Raw genomic sequence first — 17249 nt, 5'->3', positions numbered from 1 at the left:
TTATGTCTTGTTTATTCGTAGAAAATGATACATTTTCACTTTAAACGAGGGAACGAGTGAGTGTCTCGTGCTTTTCTCGCAGACCAGTGTTACTCATTGAACGCAATGAAGTCCATAAACACAACTGACCAGAAAGTGCACGTTCCCGTCATCGTATTACGTCTTACTGAGTGTATAGTGACAGCTAATCCAACACACATGTTAAATGGAAAAAACAAAAAACAAAACAGCTTTGATTCTTCTCAAGGATCATATAATACAAAAGTTTGCACAATCCTGCATTCAGAGACACACAAACACAAGCCTGCTCTCGAGGGTACAGGTTCCCACACTAGCTTTTCCATTAATGTGGTCAGTGATTACTTACGATGAATTGCTGCTCTTGAGGTTAGGGTGGCTTGTAAATGCCCTGTGCTTCACACCTTTTGGTACCTGCTGCCCCCTGATGGTGGAGCACTAGCATCGCATCCAGCGTTTCTTCTTGCTCAGTGGATAGCCTCTCTCTGCTTTCAGCTGCTCATTCACTCGCCAGTAGTCGTCTCCCTTGAATATGTATATTTTGCCATTGGTCCAGGTGAAAGCTGCATGAGGAGCGGGTGGCACTCCAGTGAAGAGCATGCTGAGCGGCTTGGGGTAGAAAGTTAGGTCGTTGTATTTCAGCTCATCCCACTGCCAGTGCTCTGATCCCTACACAGGGTGACGGAATAAAAAAACAAATGAGGCAATGAGGAATAGAAGGTGTGGATGTAGATGCATGTTTAAGTGCTTCTCTTCATAGCTACCTTAATGAAGACAAGCTTTTTGTTCTTCTTCAGATACAGGGCTGCATCGATATTAGGGGGAATCCTTTTCAGCTCTTTGGGGTAGCCGTAGTCCAGAACAAAACTGGTATACCTCCACACTTTATTGCCTGTGACCAGAAAGAGCACAAACCTTTTACGCTGACTATTCCGACCCAGAGAGCAGTGGGTAACTGAAGTGTAGCTTGACTGGACTAAAATTACCTTTTAAGAAATATGTCTTGTTGGTTCGCTGAGAGTACACAGCAGCATTTAGGTTTCCTGGGAGGCCTCTCCACAGTCTGTCAATTCTTATAGGTGGGTTGTGTCCCAGGTCAGAGATAGTCCACACATAATCACCACTAAAAGCAAAGGTTTTCTCCCAGGGACCTGATTGAACAAATAATAACAGCCATTCATGAGAAACGATCTGAATAACAAGATCTATTAACCCTTTTAACTCATGGTAACTTTGTAATCTTGGTATATTGAAGTTTCATTCTTTAAACTAATTTCGATGGCCTAATGTAAAGTTAGCTGGTCTAGCAAACACTGATCGATAACTTACCTAATATAATCGCATCCAGTGTTGCTGTGCAGGGATCAGGGATGTTCTCAGTCCCCTGGCTGCTCACTGTGGGAACCAGACTGTCTGGAGTTGTGGGACTGGCTAACGTGCTTATGATGCGTTTGCCTTAAACAGATAAGTTAAACATTTTAGGACGATTGCATGTTTTCTTATATGCAATCAGAGCCCAGAATCATCACCCTTAAACTGAAACATGTTGTATATGTGCAACATCGACAGCCCAGGTCCAGTAACAGCACCAATCATGTTGCAGGACCCCCTCGACACACTCACCGTATAGTGCCTGGATGCCATTCACGTCATCTGAGTGCAGCCTGAAGTTGACACGGTAACCAGAGTAGACCGGTGCCATCAGAGCGCTTCTGAACTGAGAGTGACCCAGGCCGAGAGCATGGCCAATTTCATGAGCAGCTACAATACGCAGATTAGTGCCATAATATGTTCCCTCGGTCCAGAACTCATCCTCATCAAAGTGGACAATACCCGATTCTGGTGACTCAGCATGGGCCAGTACATGACCTGCACCCAGAGCAAATAAACAGTCACAGTCCCAGCAACCCAGTCACAGACGACCTAGTGACACATGCATTTATAAACAAGACTTACCACGGCCATCAAATGGGACAGAGCAGAATCCATCTTTCTTATGGAAGGAGATCTTTATGTCGGCTCTGCCATAATCGACCTCTCTGAAGGTCAAAGCCGCCACATCGCTCCAGTACTTGAAGGCAGAACGGACGGCGTTCCTGACGTCTGACTTGATCATGTCAGGAGTGTAGTTGTAGATGCGATAGGTTAAGCTCCTTTTCCTCCAGCGGCCTAAAAGAGAAGAACATTTTGTTTCTAAGTCATCATAATGAAACCGAAATCAAGACTTTATGTACTTTATGCGTGGAGAGTTGGGTGGTTGAAAATGCATTTTGTCAGCTCCTCAAGTAGAGTGGATGAATTTGACACTGCATGGAAAAGCCTGTTTCAGGAGTGTGTTTAAACTAACGTCATAGCTGTTGCCTTTAAAGATCCAGCTTTTTAATGCCAATCTGCAGCTGTAACAAGTTAACAAACGAGTACTAAATCATACTATTCCCGGTCATGACAGCTTGTCTTGTGTAATATACATATATTCTTAACTGTAAAGCCTCAGCATACTAGAAACACTGATGTCTTGCTGCTCGTGGTTTTATGAAACTAAAAAAACTAAACAAACCAAAATAATCAGGAAATTGTGACACTGGCTGGGTATTTTGTATAACAGTTGCAAGTAAATGTTAAAACCACCGATGTACACAATTTGCTTCTCACCCATCACTCTGTACTTGTGAAATTTCTTGTTGAAAGGATCCTCCAAACCACAGCGGGGCTGGTTCATCACTTCCAGTGTGGCTTCATCTAACTCTCCAGTAGGTGGCAGATCATTCACTCTCTGGAAGACACTGATGAATACAAGGAAATCAAATATCTGTAAAGTAATGGAAAAAAAAAACACTCCACCCCACATCCTGTGTAGGGAGTATCGCTCTAACAGATCCTGATCTAACAGCAGATGTTACTGGAAGTGTGTTCTCTGTAGAAATAGCAATAATCTACTTTACCTGAGGCCTTCAATGACCTCCTCTAGGTAACGAGGGTCCAATGTATCGATGGGCTCATTCAGGTAGCCGTACTGCCTCAAATAAGCCTGTGCATGTGTGAGAAAACAACAAAGCTGTCATGTGCGACCACGATAAATCAACTAATTTGGCAGGAAAATAAAGAGACATCTATAAACACATCATAAGGACTCTCTGATTAGATAAAGTAAAAAGGTCTGCTTTTAGAGAAGTTTTCAAACAAGTCACAAAACGACCTGCCATCTTACCGTTGCTTCACTGAACTCCGTCCATGGTACCACTGCGCAAAATACTCCTTTGAGGCTGAACACCGGCAGCAGCAGCACCAGCAGCAGTCCTTTGTGCTCCATAATCATCCTCAGATTCAGATTTCACAGCCGGTGCTCCGGAGACGTGCTCAGCGGAGTCCCACAGCAGACTCTTTGTTCTCTTGGCGCTCCAGCGGTTTTTAACTCGTCCGGCGCATGAGTCAGCCCCGCGGCTGTGATGATCCACCTCTGAAGAATGAGGATTACAAGAGCAGCCAGTTGACCTACTATCAACATGTCTGCTGTTAAATTGTACAGCTGTCAGGGAAGACCGAAAGCCCCCCCCCCCCCGCCTGCATGCTCTACACATAAGATGTAGTAAATGTTACAGTAGTGTGGGTTTAGTTTGGTCTTTTTATGAGCTGGTGGAGAGAGGGCCTTCTTCCTGAACATAGCAACACTGATATATCACTATCCAGGATTACAGCAGAGTTGTTCATTCCTTAACACATGACTGGAGTTCAGGTATGGGCCTAAACCACAGGATTTACCCTGCCCTCTGTTTTCACATTCCTGTCACCCCCACACCTGTATTACCTGGAACAGATATCTTTAATACACAAACAGATAAAAGCTTTTGTATTTCCATTTGTGGAACAGTATTCTTAGTGGACCTGCATTTTATTTTATTTTTTTTCCCATTTTTTAAAAATGTTGTTTTGTGATTCTCCTTATTGTCTTTAATTTCATAAATAAGAAAAAATATACTGTCACAGCTGCGGCGGCAGTCGTGTGGGGTTGAAGGGAAAAGGACCCAATCGCGGGTGCTGACGATGCAATGAGTGAGCTTTATTTACATGAGGTGATAATACAGACAGAGCAGAGATGGGACAGACGGGAACTAAGAACAAACCTAAACTGGGACAATCTAACAAACAAATCTGAATCCGTAACTGACAGGAAAACATACAGGGTGGAACACGGGATGACACGTGAAGGTAACACAGGAAGAAACACGGAGGAAACACAGACGGACCAGTAACAAGCAGAAGAAAACACAGGGCTTGTATACACACAGGAGCAATCAGGGAATGGGAGACAGGAAGGAAACAAAGCCGGGAGAAATCAGAACTGACAAGACAAGGGGAAGCAAAACCAGACACACTACACACAGGACAGGGACCATCAAAGTAAAACAGCAAATACAACAGGTATGAACAAACACGAGCTTAACACAAGACATCAGACATGGCAACAGGGAGGGAACACAGAGACACAGAACAAAAGGAGCTCAAAAATACAAAACAAATATCAAACGTCAGAACAAGAAAATCCTAACAAGAATTAACCTGAAACATAAGATAATAATCAAAACCACTGAGTCCACAGACTCAGCACCATGACATTTACAATAGAAGCCGGTGTTGTGCCAAAAAGTGATTGTTTGCCAAAAACTGATTTCCGGTATTTGCCAAAAAGCGATTGCTCATATTTAAAGTGCTATAAGTAACTTGTTGGGCTATAATATGTTAAACATATGTCAAATGCATCCCTTATGGATGACATAAAGTCATCTTGAGCCACAAACAACATTCGTGTAACAAGATAGAAGCCGCGATCAGTTTTTGGCAGTGACTTTTATATAACCTTTATTTATGCAGTAAAAAAAATCTCATTAACATTAAAAATGGATTTTGTAAGAGTAAGTTGCCCAACAGGACAGCAGAAACGGCAGCAAATATTACAATAGTTCTGTAAAAATATTTTAAGTGGGGATAAAGGACCGGATTGGTTATAATGTAAGTACAAGTTGTAAAGATACTTAAAAAAAAAGATAGTTTTTTAATTCTTTATGTAACCCCTTTGTATCCCCTGTTCACCGAAGTCTATTTACGAACATACGTAAAGATATTACACATAAAAAATACACAGAAACACTGGAAATCAGTTTTTGGCAGACAATCACTTTTTGGCACAAAAAGTGATGGCCAGTCCAGCAAGTCATACTTTTTGACGAGCTTAGCTCATTTTGGAGATTTCCTGATTTCGTTCAACCCTGCTTTCGCATCTAATGAAAAAATTGCAGATGATGGAAGGCTGAGATTGTATTTTGATGTGTATTCTTGAAAATGTCTGTGATATGATTGGAATAGAGCGCTGTGTACTGAAGTGGTATAAATGTACAGGAGCATTAAAGGCAGTAAAACAGCTGGTCTCAAGATGTGAGTGCATGGTTGGCATCGTATAGCCTCACAGGTACCACACAGGCAGTCTGTTACACCAGCAGAGGAGTCTGAATCCACATTTTTTATTAGGTTATAGTAATAACTTTTATAACGTGATGTGTCTTTGCTCATAATTATTCAGTTCTAGCACTGATTTACATACTAGTACTAAGCTAAGAAGAATGACTTATGTCTCAGCTGTCCAGGTTCATGGTAGGCGCGAGAGCCTGAAAAGTTGACAGGACTTCTTCAGTTCTTAAAATAAAAAAAATTACAGTAGTGGACAACACGAAAATCCCACGGTGCTTAAGACCCAGCAACACCCTCAGACAGAAACTGGTTCATTCCAAGGGAAAAAACTCCCAAACACAAACAACATAACGTACGCTGTGCAGTGCAGCAAGAGACCAAACAGCCACTCCACAAATACACAGCACAGCATAGAAGAGCCACCTCGTGCCTCAGCTGTAGATCTGGACCTAAAGGGCAAAGGTCACTCTTTCTCATCATATCAATGACCGAGAAGACAGATGGTGTGAAACAGGAGTGAAAGAGGTCATCAATGTCCAATGTGAACAACCATCATTGAACAGAGGCGGTGACTTACACCAGCTATTAGCCACCTAAAATGCAGTCTTGAGATCTCTTCCCAGGCTCTTCAATGAACACTCACACTGTTCCTTAGGTGACATGGCAGGGTGGGGCAAGGTCTCACAGGGGGTTTCACCCTTAACCCCTGGTGATGGTAATGACCCACGCCTTTTTTCCCCACAACTTGGCTCATATGAGGACCCTCAGGATTACTTCCAAAACCCCACTAGGGTTTAAATACTTTGTTCTCTCCCCACTATTTGTTTTTAGAAATGAAGAAGCATCTTCAATGAGAGGTGAAACATCTTTTCTTAATATTTGTCTTTTTATAAAAATTTACAAAAAAACAAACAAAACACAACTGTATTGCAGACTTCAGTTATGTTAATCTCGCATCATACTGGTAAAATATTACCATTTACCATCAATGTGACAGTTCTGTGTGTTTGCTGACCTTGCAGTAAACCTCAGGCGTCAGCTTTGTGCTTCCTGCCATTTGCATTTGTCATTGTTGTGAAAGTTAGTTATGTAATTAAAAGGGAAAAAGGAACAAAAGGAGGGAAGAGTAAGACTAGTATGTACAAAGTGTTCTTTTTTGGGATCGGGCTGCTTTTGAAATCATAAGACAACACACACACGTAAGTATCTAAAGCAAACAGAGCAGAGCTACGTGACTGACAGGAGGAGTTTTGTGTACCAGCTGGACTGAAAGTTGCTGAAATCCATCTGTAACAACAGCCATCTGTCATCATGGTGTAATTATTCCTTGTACATTAATTTGACGGGGGGGGGGGGGAAATAGTGTGAAAGGCCAAAATCAGGAAAAGCTGAATAACCAGACGTAGGCCAGTGTAAAGTCCAAGTCTTTATTCATTGTAAGCAGTTAAATACATTTCATGATTCTCACACTTTCAAATATAATCCACCTGTTAATTAGACTTAAGAGCAGTGCATCGGCATATTTTCATAATGTTGTAAAAAAATAAAACCTGCAGTTTCTCCAGTTCTTCAAACAAATGCTAAAATGACTAACCGTTACATTTTACCAGTCCTACATATTATTCCCCCCGTCCTCTGAGTGTAAGGAGTCAGCACTCACTTCTCAACAGTATTTTTTCTGGCCTCTCCTTACCACACAGGGACCTCTGCTGCGCTGTAGCGTTGTCCTGTACACAGCTGGACTTCATCTGGAACTTCACACTATAGTTTTGTATTTCATATCTCCTCTGAAAGAGCAGAGGACAGGTCCACAGCATGATTAGTCAGAGGCCACAGTCCACCACTGATGCGCTAACCTAAGCCAAACATCGATTACTTCAACGAGATGGTTACTACAGGTAGATTTTCTTTGAACAGCTCAAAGTTCATTTTCAGTGTTATAAATATGGATTGTAAAAAATAAATGCTTCATCATTATAAACCACAGAGCTTCAGAGTCAAACTGAACCACAGTTTTGCTTAAGAATAAAAGACAGTGACTAATAAATGGAGATAACCAGACATAATTTAATTTGGCTGTTCACAGCCTTGAGCTTCATCCCATGTGTGTACCGCTGCAAATCTCCCAGGCAACAAAATGAATAAATTTTTAAGGCCGTTTGTCAAAAATATTTCAAAATGTAGTGCTACTCCTGGTTGATCCTACATTTGCTGAGTCCATGACACAAATGTAATTAAAAAAGACAAAAAGAGCCCACTCTGAGATGACTCTGTTTAAGCTCTAAGTCTTTTGATTTCTGTACTTCAAATGCTGAGCCTATTCTTCGTCGTCATCCTCGCTGATCTTCACCTTCACTCTGTGCCAGGCGTTACTCAGCAAGCCCCTCACATTCCAGATCGGACCGAATGTGTCCGGCTGCGTGTTGTAACTGTTGTCCACTGCCTTGCAAATGAGCTCCAGCTCTTGGGCCTCTGGAGGAAGAGGAACCGTTATCTCCCACAGCTTCCATGCCCAAGCTCGTCCTAGTGGGGGAGAAGTTTGATCTTCTTCCTTGTCGCTGCTCTTCAACTTGGCCTCCTTCCACGTCTTCCCTCCGTCCACAGAAACATCGACGCGTATCACCTCTCTGCCCCCGCCGCTCCAAGCGTAGCCCTTCACAGTCAGCATTTCTTCGCTGCGATCGATCACGGAGCCTTCTGCAGGTGTGGTAATGGCAGATTGAACAGGCAGCTCTTGGATGGCTGGAGCAGATTTGTAGTCAACTGTGTCCCAGTCTATTCCAGGGGCGAAACCTTTGTAATCTTTCTGCTGCCAGTGGCTGTTGCTCTCCTGTGCACTGACTACTATTTTACCCAGCCACTTCACGTTGCGTGTGCCCACTACACCTGGTACAACCACACGAATGGGGAAGCCATGGTCGGCCGGAATATCCTTGCCGTTCATTTCATAGGCCAGCAGCACGTCACCCTCCTCGCTAACTGCCTTATTTATAGGGATTGAAGCACCGTATGCACTCCCTGTTATTTCTTTATCCAGTCCTTCAAACTGAACGTGGCGAGCCCACTGGGCTACATCTGGCCCGTAACCTGCAGCCAGCAGGACATCCCTGAGCTTGGCACCGCTCCATGTCGCATTACCAATGGCACCAAAGCCCCAGTTCAGTCCCTTAACCTGTCGGGTCTTATTCATCTCACTACGGCGGTTTCCTGCACACTGCAGGGTAGCTGTGATGGTGTGTTTGGGGAATCGAGTCTTCAACTCTTCTAAAGACAGTGTGAGCACTCCTCTGGGTAGCCCCTCCACATGTAGGCGATATAAATCGGGGTCCACCTGAGGAACCGGGAGGTGGTTTCTTTTGAAGAAGAAAGCAGTGGGCGTAATGTAGCTGTCAGCGAGGATTTCAGGCGGAGGTTCAGCGTTGAAGGGCTTGAGGCTGTTGGTGCGCAGGGCAGGGTGACGCTCAGGGTCAGAAGAGTAGGGGTCTGATGATTTAAAAGTAGATTGCTTCTTCAGGTCTTCTGCTTTCAGCTCACCAATCTTGCATCAACCACAAACACAAAGATTTTATTAGACCAAAACTGCAACTGAACTTCTCTTCAGCTCAAGAAGCTAATAAAAACATCAGCCACACATTTTTTCCTCAGTGACCACTTGAGGGAGTGCCAGCATTCAGCTTACAGCCATGAGGTTTTCCTCAGTATATAGTGTGCAGCAGACCTTTTCATATGTGTCTGCACTGAACAGAAGGGCAAGATGAACAGCATACATTTAAAAAGTTAATTTAAGGATAAATTCAAGCGATGTGCTGCGAAAGCTCATCAACCTCTGTTGCAATTTTTCAAAAACATCTAATGAACAGCATCTACTGTTTTATTATTATGTCAGCTTTTCTTTTGAGTGAGAACCTTATTAAAAGAAAGAGCTCTGCAAGCTTAGCAGTGGGTATGTCTGTGTTGATGTCAAATGAAAGGCTCACACATGTGTTGAGGTCTCCAGTTTGGTTTAAGTGCAAATTTCCACACAGCTATACTGTGTAATATCCCGTTTGACACAACTATTTCCACCCATAAGAAAGTGTTTTTCCCGGTAAATTTCTATGAATAGCAGTGTTGCTAAAGCTTTTACACCCACGCTCCCCTTTAGCTAACTTACTACAGGGGCGATTATGTTAAACTCTAACCAAGCTGAGTGGTTACACCTGATCTTTTAATACTGAATAACAAACCCCAGTGCAGAACATTTTAACTCCTTAGTATGTAACAGCGCTTTAGTTAAATCAACAGAAACAAGCGGGTTTCTCACCTTATACTCAGAGAGGATTTCCAGCACATGCTCCTGATTGTGTACCGCATAAAGCGACCAGAAGGGCTCAATGGCACCACCTGCTGCCATCATGATTTTCTCCCCACCAGGGTGTATGGAAACAAACTCTGTAATGTCATAGACGCCGCCTTGGTAGGTGACCCAAACGCCATCTTTCAGGGAGCGATGCCTTGTAACTTCCTCCTGGCTGATGATAGGAAGCGGGGAGCTCTTCTCTATAGCCTGCACAGAAAGAGGCATCAGGCATCAGTTTCTATCAAAATAGCAATAAACTAATGGTCATGCACAGACCTATATACTCCCTACTTATATTAAAAACACCAAAAAGTTCCCTGGGATGTCAAAAGAAGAAAATATATGAGCTTTCAACTTTTCAAATTTGAAGCGCTACTGCTGCTTACTACCTTAACATAAAACCGTGTGGCCTTTTTTATTTGACTAGATAAACAACCAGTAAGCAGCTCCTTGAGAGTTAGCACTGACTGCTAGCATACGAGCCTCATTAGGTACAGCCTAATTCCTGGAAAGACATCAGTTGACATTTAACTGTTAAAGTTAGAACTTGGCAGTTTGAGAAAATTATGCTGTCGGTGCTGTTAATCTGGTTGTACTGCTGAGAAAGGGTTTCTGTAACGACCGTGGACTTTGCAGGGCAGTGCTCTGTTTTTGCTTGACAAGCTCTGAAGGTACAAAATCTGCTGATAAAGATTTTTGCTGAGACGGTGCAATTTTAAATTTTCATTTGCTGCTGTGGTTAAAAACATATGTAGTTAGCATAATTTAGCAAATTATGGCAAAAAAAAGTGCATTAAACTTTAAAAAGAAAGTAAAAATGGACAGATATTGTCTGTTTGTAACCTTGTGACGGTGTAGACCATATGCTAGTACAGCCCCTGTGCCAGCCAGCAGTCCTGCCAGGACGTGTCTCCAGCTGGCACTGAAGCCATATTGGTGAAACCTCTGGTCATTGCTGCTGCTGCAGAGACGAACTGCACACGATGCAACTACAGGTGCCACCTGATTTCTGAGAACATTTTAAAAATGGAAATATAACTTTGACATATATATATACACACACACACACACACAGCAAAACCTACTAGTAAAATTCTAATGAGAATGAAAGTGAATGTTTGGTATGACCACCTTCATTCTTAAACACAGTCTGACTCTCTTAGAGAGCTTTCTTGTCATTTCATTAACTAGTCTTCAGAAGGCTAGGCTTCTTGAAGGACATTTAAAGCGCTTCTTTGGAAGATGGCTGCTCTTTGTTCGGTTCTCTGTCATAATGATCCCACACTGGGTCAGTAAAGTTGAGGTCTGAGCTCCGGGATGGCCAATCCATGACTGATGCATGCTTTTACTGCACTGGCAATGTGTTTGGGTTAAGCTGAAAAATGTTCTTGTCAATCAGACACTTTCCAGGTTTAAGGCACTTCTGCATTTTCTTTACTTTTTATTCACTGGAAGCTACAGCCATCATTTGTTTACAGATTAAGCCTGTGACAGAAAGAAGAAGTGCACAATGCAAGACAAAAAACCCCAAAACTAAGACATCCTGTAGTTGTCAGTTTTGAATGTTCACCAGGAAAAACCTGGAATATCTGTTGCTAATTGCTACTGTAGCACCAAAATAAAGTGCAAGCTTTTAGATTTATTGTACACTAAAAACGTAACCTAAAAACTCGTAACACTAAATTAATTTGCAGGTACACAGTCTGTTAACCAGAAAAAGTTGTCTTAGTGGAGCTCAGCTACTGAGCTACATCACAAGTAAAAATGAAGTAAATTATATGAAATAAACATTAGAAATACGTTGTTATAATAATGTACCTGTCAATGCTGAGTGGGCCAATTGGATTCAGCCTGTGGCAGCGTCTGAGGAGCAGCATTGCATTGACGTTCTGACAAAGAAAGAGAAATTAAAAAAAAAAAAAAAAAAAAAAGAGCACATGAGCATCATCTGGTAGCTGATCATTATTTTTCCATCCACACTTGGTTAGCAGGTCTTAGGGGCAGATAAATGTACTTCTAAAAATGTCAGTAATGTGAAACATTTCAACAGAGTTCCCAATTTTTACTTGTATAATTCAATGTTGTTGCACTCCTCGAGAAACTCCAAACTGTGTGTACACTTACAGCCAATGGGTTTTGAGTAAATGACAAACAGAACTTTAAAATGTTTCCATTTCTAATCAACTGACCAACAAGCTGTTACTTCATCCTTCAAAAAAATAGCCAACCAGCTGAGGGGGAGTGAGCAGGGAGGAGGGGAACGAGGAGGCCAAGGGTTCAATTCACTCTTGTATGTTGTCCAGCAAACAATAAAAACTGAGGAATAGAAGATTGACTAACCCGAGAATCGAGAACAATACCATACTAAACTAGAACTACCAACCAAAAACGCATTTACAGACCACTGATAAACCAGAAGATATCACATGACGTAGCTGTGCTTTATCAGGTGATTACACATATCTTATCACAGCAGCCATAAACATTACTTTGACTTATCTGACAGCTTTTAAAGAAGCAGCACAGTTACAGTCACTGAGGAAATTCAGATTTTCAAAGACTTTCAAGAATGACGTCATTAACTCCTGAATCTAACCACTTTCTTTTTTTTTTAACAGAAAGCATTGTGCAACCACCGAGTCATGTGTTCACAAAGCTGAACAGAAGTAATGCCATGACCTCAGTCTGTCTCACTCAGAATGACAACTGAAAATTTCACTTTTTAGCAGAAACATCACCAAATCTAACCTTTCGGAGATGTTACAACTGAGCATATCACCATAAACACAACTGTATTGGGGTAAAATAACAACAGGGCTACAGAAAAACATCTGTGTGTGTCTAACCTGTGGAGTTAAGCTTACCTTATATTTTATCATATAAAGTATTGGGACCAAACTTGGTACAACACTCTGCACTGTTGATTTCAACTACAAACCTGATTTGGACAGACTGCATTTAAAAGATGACACAGCTTTCACAGTGGTTCTGGTTTTAAATGTGGATGTATACTAGCATATGATTCTTGGCAACATATTACTTTATGAATGGGTGTAAGACGAGCGACATGCAGCAGTATTGTTACAAGTATGCTAACATGTGACAAAAACACAATGATGCGGTTTTTGTTGGCACCCACAGTGATAAGAAAAAGATAAATAGATATAGAAAATAAATACATAAAACCTGTTCAAGCGGGGGTTGATTTACTCCAACTTGAAAAACAGATTTTTGTTCATCAAAAGGCTTGAAATAACAAGAAAATGCATAAAATCCTGTTAAATAAGGTATCACAGACTCTGTGTCTGAATGGTGATAGATGGTGAAATATCCATATGAATTTATGGGTAGAAGTTCATAGGCCACGATGCAGGGTCTCACACTATACGGCCTGATACGACCCGAGTACTCAAACTGTGCATTCATAACATGAAGCTTATCATACAAAATCTGTCTCTCGCTCTCCCTCTCTCTGTCTTTCACTCACTCACACAGGCACACACACACCACCGTCAACTTTGCTAAATTACTAATGAAAAACATTGACCAGGCAGCTGTGATTGAGCAGCAATGTCCATCCAACTCTTTTCATGGTTGTTGTAGTCGTGATAATTTTGTGAGGCCACATTGAAAAGCCTTGGATACGGAAGCGTAGCAATATAATATCACGTTATTACAATATACAGAATTATCACGTTCGTACAATATAAATATTATATAGGCTACATCGCAGCTCCAGTCACGCTTCCATCACCGTCTTTTCCCAGAGTAACAGCCAAACAGGAGGATCTATTGGCTAGCACTGCTTAGCCTTGCACGCATTCTTATTTTAAACTTAACCCATATGGAAAAGAAATAGTAAAAACTTATGCGATTACTCATGAAAGTGGCCACTTTCATGAGTAAATTATATAAGGCTTACATGATTTACTCATGAAAGTGGCCACTTTCTCATTACTTTCATACATTGTTTTAGTAAGTATCCAAAACATACAAGTTTCATTATATAATTTTTCAAGGGATCTTATATCCGTTTTCACTCTTATATGCTTTTCATACAAGTTTCACACAAGACAGATACAAACTTTATAAGATTTATATATATCTTTTCCATATGGGTTAATCTGGAATTCAATGCAAACTGTTTGTGCGGGATATGAATGACAAGATTTTGTTTTTCTACAAGAGTTAGTAAAAAAAACATCTCCAGTGTGATCGCATCTTCTTGCCAAACATCCACAGCTTTGCAGTGTATACAGCACTATAATGACCAGAGCTAATTCTTTTAAAAACCTTATATCTTTCCACAGGTCTCAACTTCATCAGACATCACCTAGACAGAGCTGGATGAGGCCAGCGCAAACAGCAGCCTAACCGACTAAGATGATGGATCCATGGGGTCAGGAAAGCCAGAAGCACGGGAACTGGAGAGGTACCTTTCATGTCCATTCACTGGAGGTGTGGCTCTATTGCATGGTGTTCCTCACATCGAGAAGCTGTTGATCAAAATCAATACAGCTCTTCCTGCATCTGGAGCTTGTAAGGACTTCTCAGTCATGCAGGACTTCTGTTCACTGCTAAACAGTGACAGCTTCACAGCAAGAACCTTGAGAGCAAACTGCTGCTGAAGCTTACCATCACCTCACTGAGTGAAGAAATGGCACATTTTTGCCAAATATGCAGAAATAGATGCACACCCATACAACTTATGGTAAACTGAGCTGCCTTGTATGTACATATGATGAAGATACCTCGTTCTAATGTTTTCTCTGAGGCTGCTGTGCCATTTGGAGCAAAAATGAATATAAAGTTTACAGCATATCTTGTCACTGGAAATTGTTTGCACTGTTTATATATTTATATTATTTACTGTAGGTATTTGTGAAAAAAAGCTTGTTTGAAAAATGTTGTGAAAATCTGAAATCTTGAAATTAGAATTGTTGTGCCTTATTTTGTTGATTTTTACATATATTCCTTTTGAAAATACTAAAATTTGTATATTTATTGTTTGTCTGATAGCATTTATTTATAAAAATCGGACATTTCAAACAGTTACTCGCTACTTGAGTAGTCTTTTCACCAAGTACTTTTTTACTCTTACTCGAGTAACTTTTTTGAAGACTACTTTTCACTTTTACTTGAGTAATAATATTTTAAAGTAATGCTACTCTTGCTTGAGTACAATTTTTGGATACTCGACCCACCTCTGAAATTCAACCACAATCAGTAACCACAACCACAGACACAACTTCCCCCAGCACAGCCTGCCAGGGCAGAGCTCAGTCGCAGCTCTGAATGGTGAAAGGACGAATGAATAAATGTATGTTACAGCCTTACCAACTGATCTAATCAGTCACCATCAGCATTTATATCATCCAGTAGATGGAATTTTAAAAAGAAAGGGATAGGATAAACGCCAATCACCCATGTTATGAGTGTTAACATTGCGTAATTTGTCCAGCCTTGGCTTGGATTTTACCATCTTTGGTAAAAATCTTTGGAAAGCAACAACAACAACTGATCCCAGCAAGGTCGGGCAGAGCATAAAGGAGTAAATAACAACACACAAATGTTATGTAAATATGTGCCTCGAAGGAAAAAAAAGAAATAAATAAATATTGGCCAATATATTGGAATACTGAATTTACAAATCAACAAAATCTGCAAAATCCCATATTTGGTCGGGTTCAACATTTTTTGTAAAGTGCTAAATCACCTTGTTTCTGTAGTATCTGCTAGTATCTGCATGGTGTTCCTCAAAGCTAACACTATATGGACAGGACATACTTACACTTCATATGTTACACTTCATAAAGTAAATTACATGTATTAGCAGACTTATATAAAATGTATGAAACTAAAATGAAAACAATATAAAATCCTGCATTTCAGAAAAGTAAACTAAAAGGACACTATGTACTTTCAAAACAACCAAGACAGAAATAAAATACAGAGGAATGTCCTTTTTAGTTTGGTCAAACCTGGCAAAACAACCAGGATGGACAACATCACCATAATAATAATACCAAAAAAGGAGTATGAGGGCACAGAAGCTCCAGGTCCCTGCTGGTTCACGCTGAGTACACATTAGCTAAACCGGTTAGAGGCTTCTGATGACAAGCGAGGGAAAAATCTATTAAAAATCTTCACTGACTATTTTATATTAACCACAGCGAACCAAGGCGGCAATAATCCTAACGAATTCAACACAAGCACAGTTTTAATTTTTTTTTTTTTTGGCAGCACTTCAATGTTTACGTAACAAACATGCCGGCGTTGCGCTTCATCACCATCCTCACGGCTAACCTAGCTAACATTTCAGTTAGCAAGCATGTTTCTTGTAGCCCTTCCTCACCCAACTTGTAAATAAGTCTTCATGAACAGAAGAAATCTCAGTTTTCTCCCGCTTTTTGGTCCAAACCGCAGCGCACTCACCTCTCCTGTGTTTCTGTGTGCAGTGTTTTGTGTTGCTCAAGATGCCCGAAGGACAGCTACCCTGCGGATCTCTGAACGTACCCACATACACACAGTGAACGAGGAACGTTCAAGAAAGCTACTACTTCATCCACGTAATGACAGCACAGGGCACGCTTCATCCGCCGAAATAATTAATAATAAAACTAAATTTTGAATATTCTCCTGTCTTAAAAAAAACAACAACAAATTCACTACTAATTGTCTAACAAATAAAACACCTTTTTATACCTTTAATTAACCATGTACACCGCATTATTTTTTGCTGCAAAATATAGAACATTTATTAGCGTATTATCATATAGTTATTAATGTGATATCAACATCTATGGCAGAATTTTACATAATAGGCATTATAAACAATTTGCTAAATTGACTGTGCCAGCAGTGACTTTAACACGCCCAGCTCTAGTTAAATGACCAGATAATCCTGAACGCACCTGATTGACAGGTTAAATACTAACTGGTATGCAGAATACAGCTTGTCCTCCACACCAAAAATTGAGATAGAGCAAGAGAACAGAAAACACAGACCACACCCTGAACAAATGCACAAATGTAGAAGCCACGAAAAGCCTTCATGCGCTGCTAAAACGAGCAAATATAATGAATGGGAACAGCCTCACTTTCACAGAGACAAGAAAGCTCTGAAGGAGCTGCTAATGTTCCAGACACAAGACTAACTGAATATATTGTTTCTTCAATCAGCACAGCAGTTTTCCGCTTTGCTCATGTAACCGAGGACAAGGGATGAGTAAACGGGGCAAAGAAATAAATTGATCATTTATTTATTACATGAGTTAGACATACAAATCCCCAGTCATTTCCAGACAGGACTTACAACACATCCTGCTGATCCCAGCTGCACATGAGACTTACCACACAAACTGTGCGAAAATAACAACACTGCAACCCGTCACACCCCGCTTAGCGACACTGCAATCGTGGCACACAC

General features: G+C 41.0%; 2 protein-coding genes across 3 annotated transcripts; both read right to left on the bottom strand.

Annotated features, from left to right (window-relative positions):
• Nucleotides 1-136: 136 nt before the first annotated feature.
• mmp19 (matrix metallopeptidase 19) lies at nt 137-3491 on the bottom strand. The gene is made up of 9 exons (XM_005924798.3): nt 3227-3491; nt 2961-3046; nt 2671-2801; nt 1975-2187; nt 1642-1887; nt 1348-1473; nt 1005-1169; nt 783-910; nt 137-687 (listed from the first exon to the last, which is right to left on the bottom strand). The coding sequence occupies exons 1-9, from the start codon at nt 3332-3334 to the stop codon at nt 457-459; spliced, it is 1434 nt and encodes a 477-aa protein (XP_005924860.1). The 5' UTR covers nt 3335-3491; the 3' UTR covers nt 137-456.
• A 3403-nt stretch (nt 3492-6894) lies between these two features.
• On the bottom strand, nt 6895-17230 carry suox (sulfite oxidase). Of its 2 annotated transcripts, none has more exons than XM_014334372.2 (5): nt 17174-17230; nt 11639-11709; nt 10664-10829; nt 9785-10027; nt 6895-9019 (listed from the first exon to the last, which is right to left on the bottom strand). In XM_014334372.2, the coding sequence occupies exons 2-5, from the start codon at nt 11695-11697 to the stop codon at nt 7799-7801; spliced, it is 1689 nt and encodes a 562-aa protein (XP_014189858.1). In that variant the 5' UTR covers nt 11698-11709; nt 17174-17230; the 3' UTR covers nt 6895-7798. The 2 variants fall into 2 exon arrangements, with proteins under 2 accessions (XP_014189858.1, XP_005924865.1); XM_005924803.3 differs by lacking the exon at nt 17174-17230 and adding an exon at nt 16256-16384.
• Nucleotides 17231-17249: the final 19 nt, after the last annotated feature.

This window comes from Haplochromis burtoni, unplaced genomic scaffold, assembly GCF_018398535.1.
Source record: "Haplochromis burtoni strain Fernald_Lab_line unplaced genomic scaffold, NCSU_Asbu1 Contig_79, whole genome shotgun sequence".
In the NCBI taxonomy this organism is placed as follows: Eukaryota; Metazoa; Chordata; class Actinopteri; order Cichliformes; family Cichlidae; genus Haplochromis; species Haplochromis burtoni.
The sequence above is the reverse complement of the archived record's forward strand: the minus strand, read 5'-3'. Positions and strand labels throughout refer to the sequence as shown.

Excerpts from the sequence above, each read along its gene's own strand:
- suox (XM_014334372.2), bottom strand. The coding sequence starts at position 11,697 with ATGCTGCTCCTCAGACGCTGCCACAGGCTGAATCCAATTGGCCCACTC. Across the intron at positions 10,830-11,638 it reads GGCCCACTCAGCATTGACAG|AAATCAGGTGGCACCTGTAG; the intron begins GTACATTATTAT and ends AAATGTTCTCAG. Across the intron at positions 9,020-9,784 it reads AAATCCTCTCTGAGTATAAG|ATTGGTGAGCTGAAAGCAGA; the intron begins GTGAGAAACCCG and ends GGTTGATGCAAG.
- mmp19 (XM_005924798.3), bottom strand. The coding sequence starts at position 3,334 with ATGATTATGGAGCACAAAGGACTGCTGCTGGTGCTGCTGCTGCCGGTG. Across the intron at positions 1,888-1,974 it reads TGTCCCATTTGATGGCCGTG|GTCATGTACTGGCCCATGCT; the intron begins GTAAGTCTTGTT and ends CTCTGGGTGCAG. Across the intron at positions 1,474-1,641 it reads TGGCATCCAGGCACTATACG|GCAAACGCATCATAAGCACG; the intron begins GTGAGTGTGTCG and ends TATCTGTTTAAG.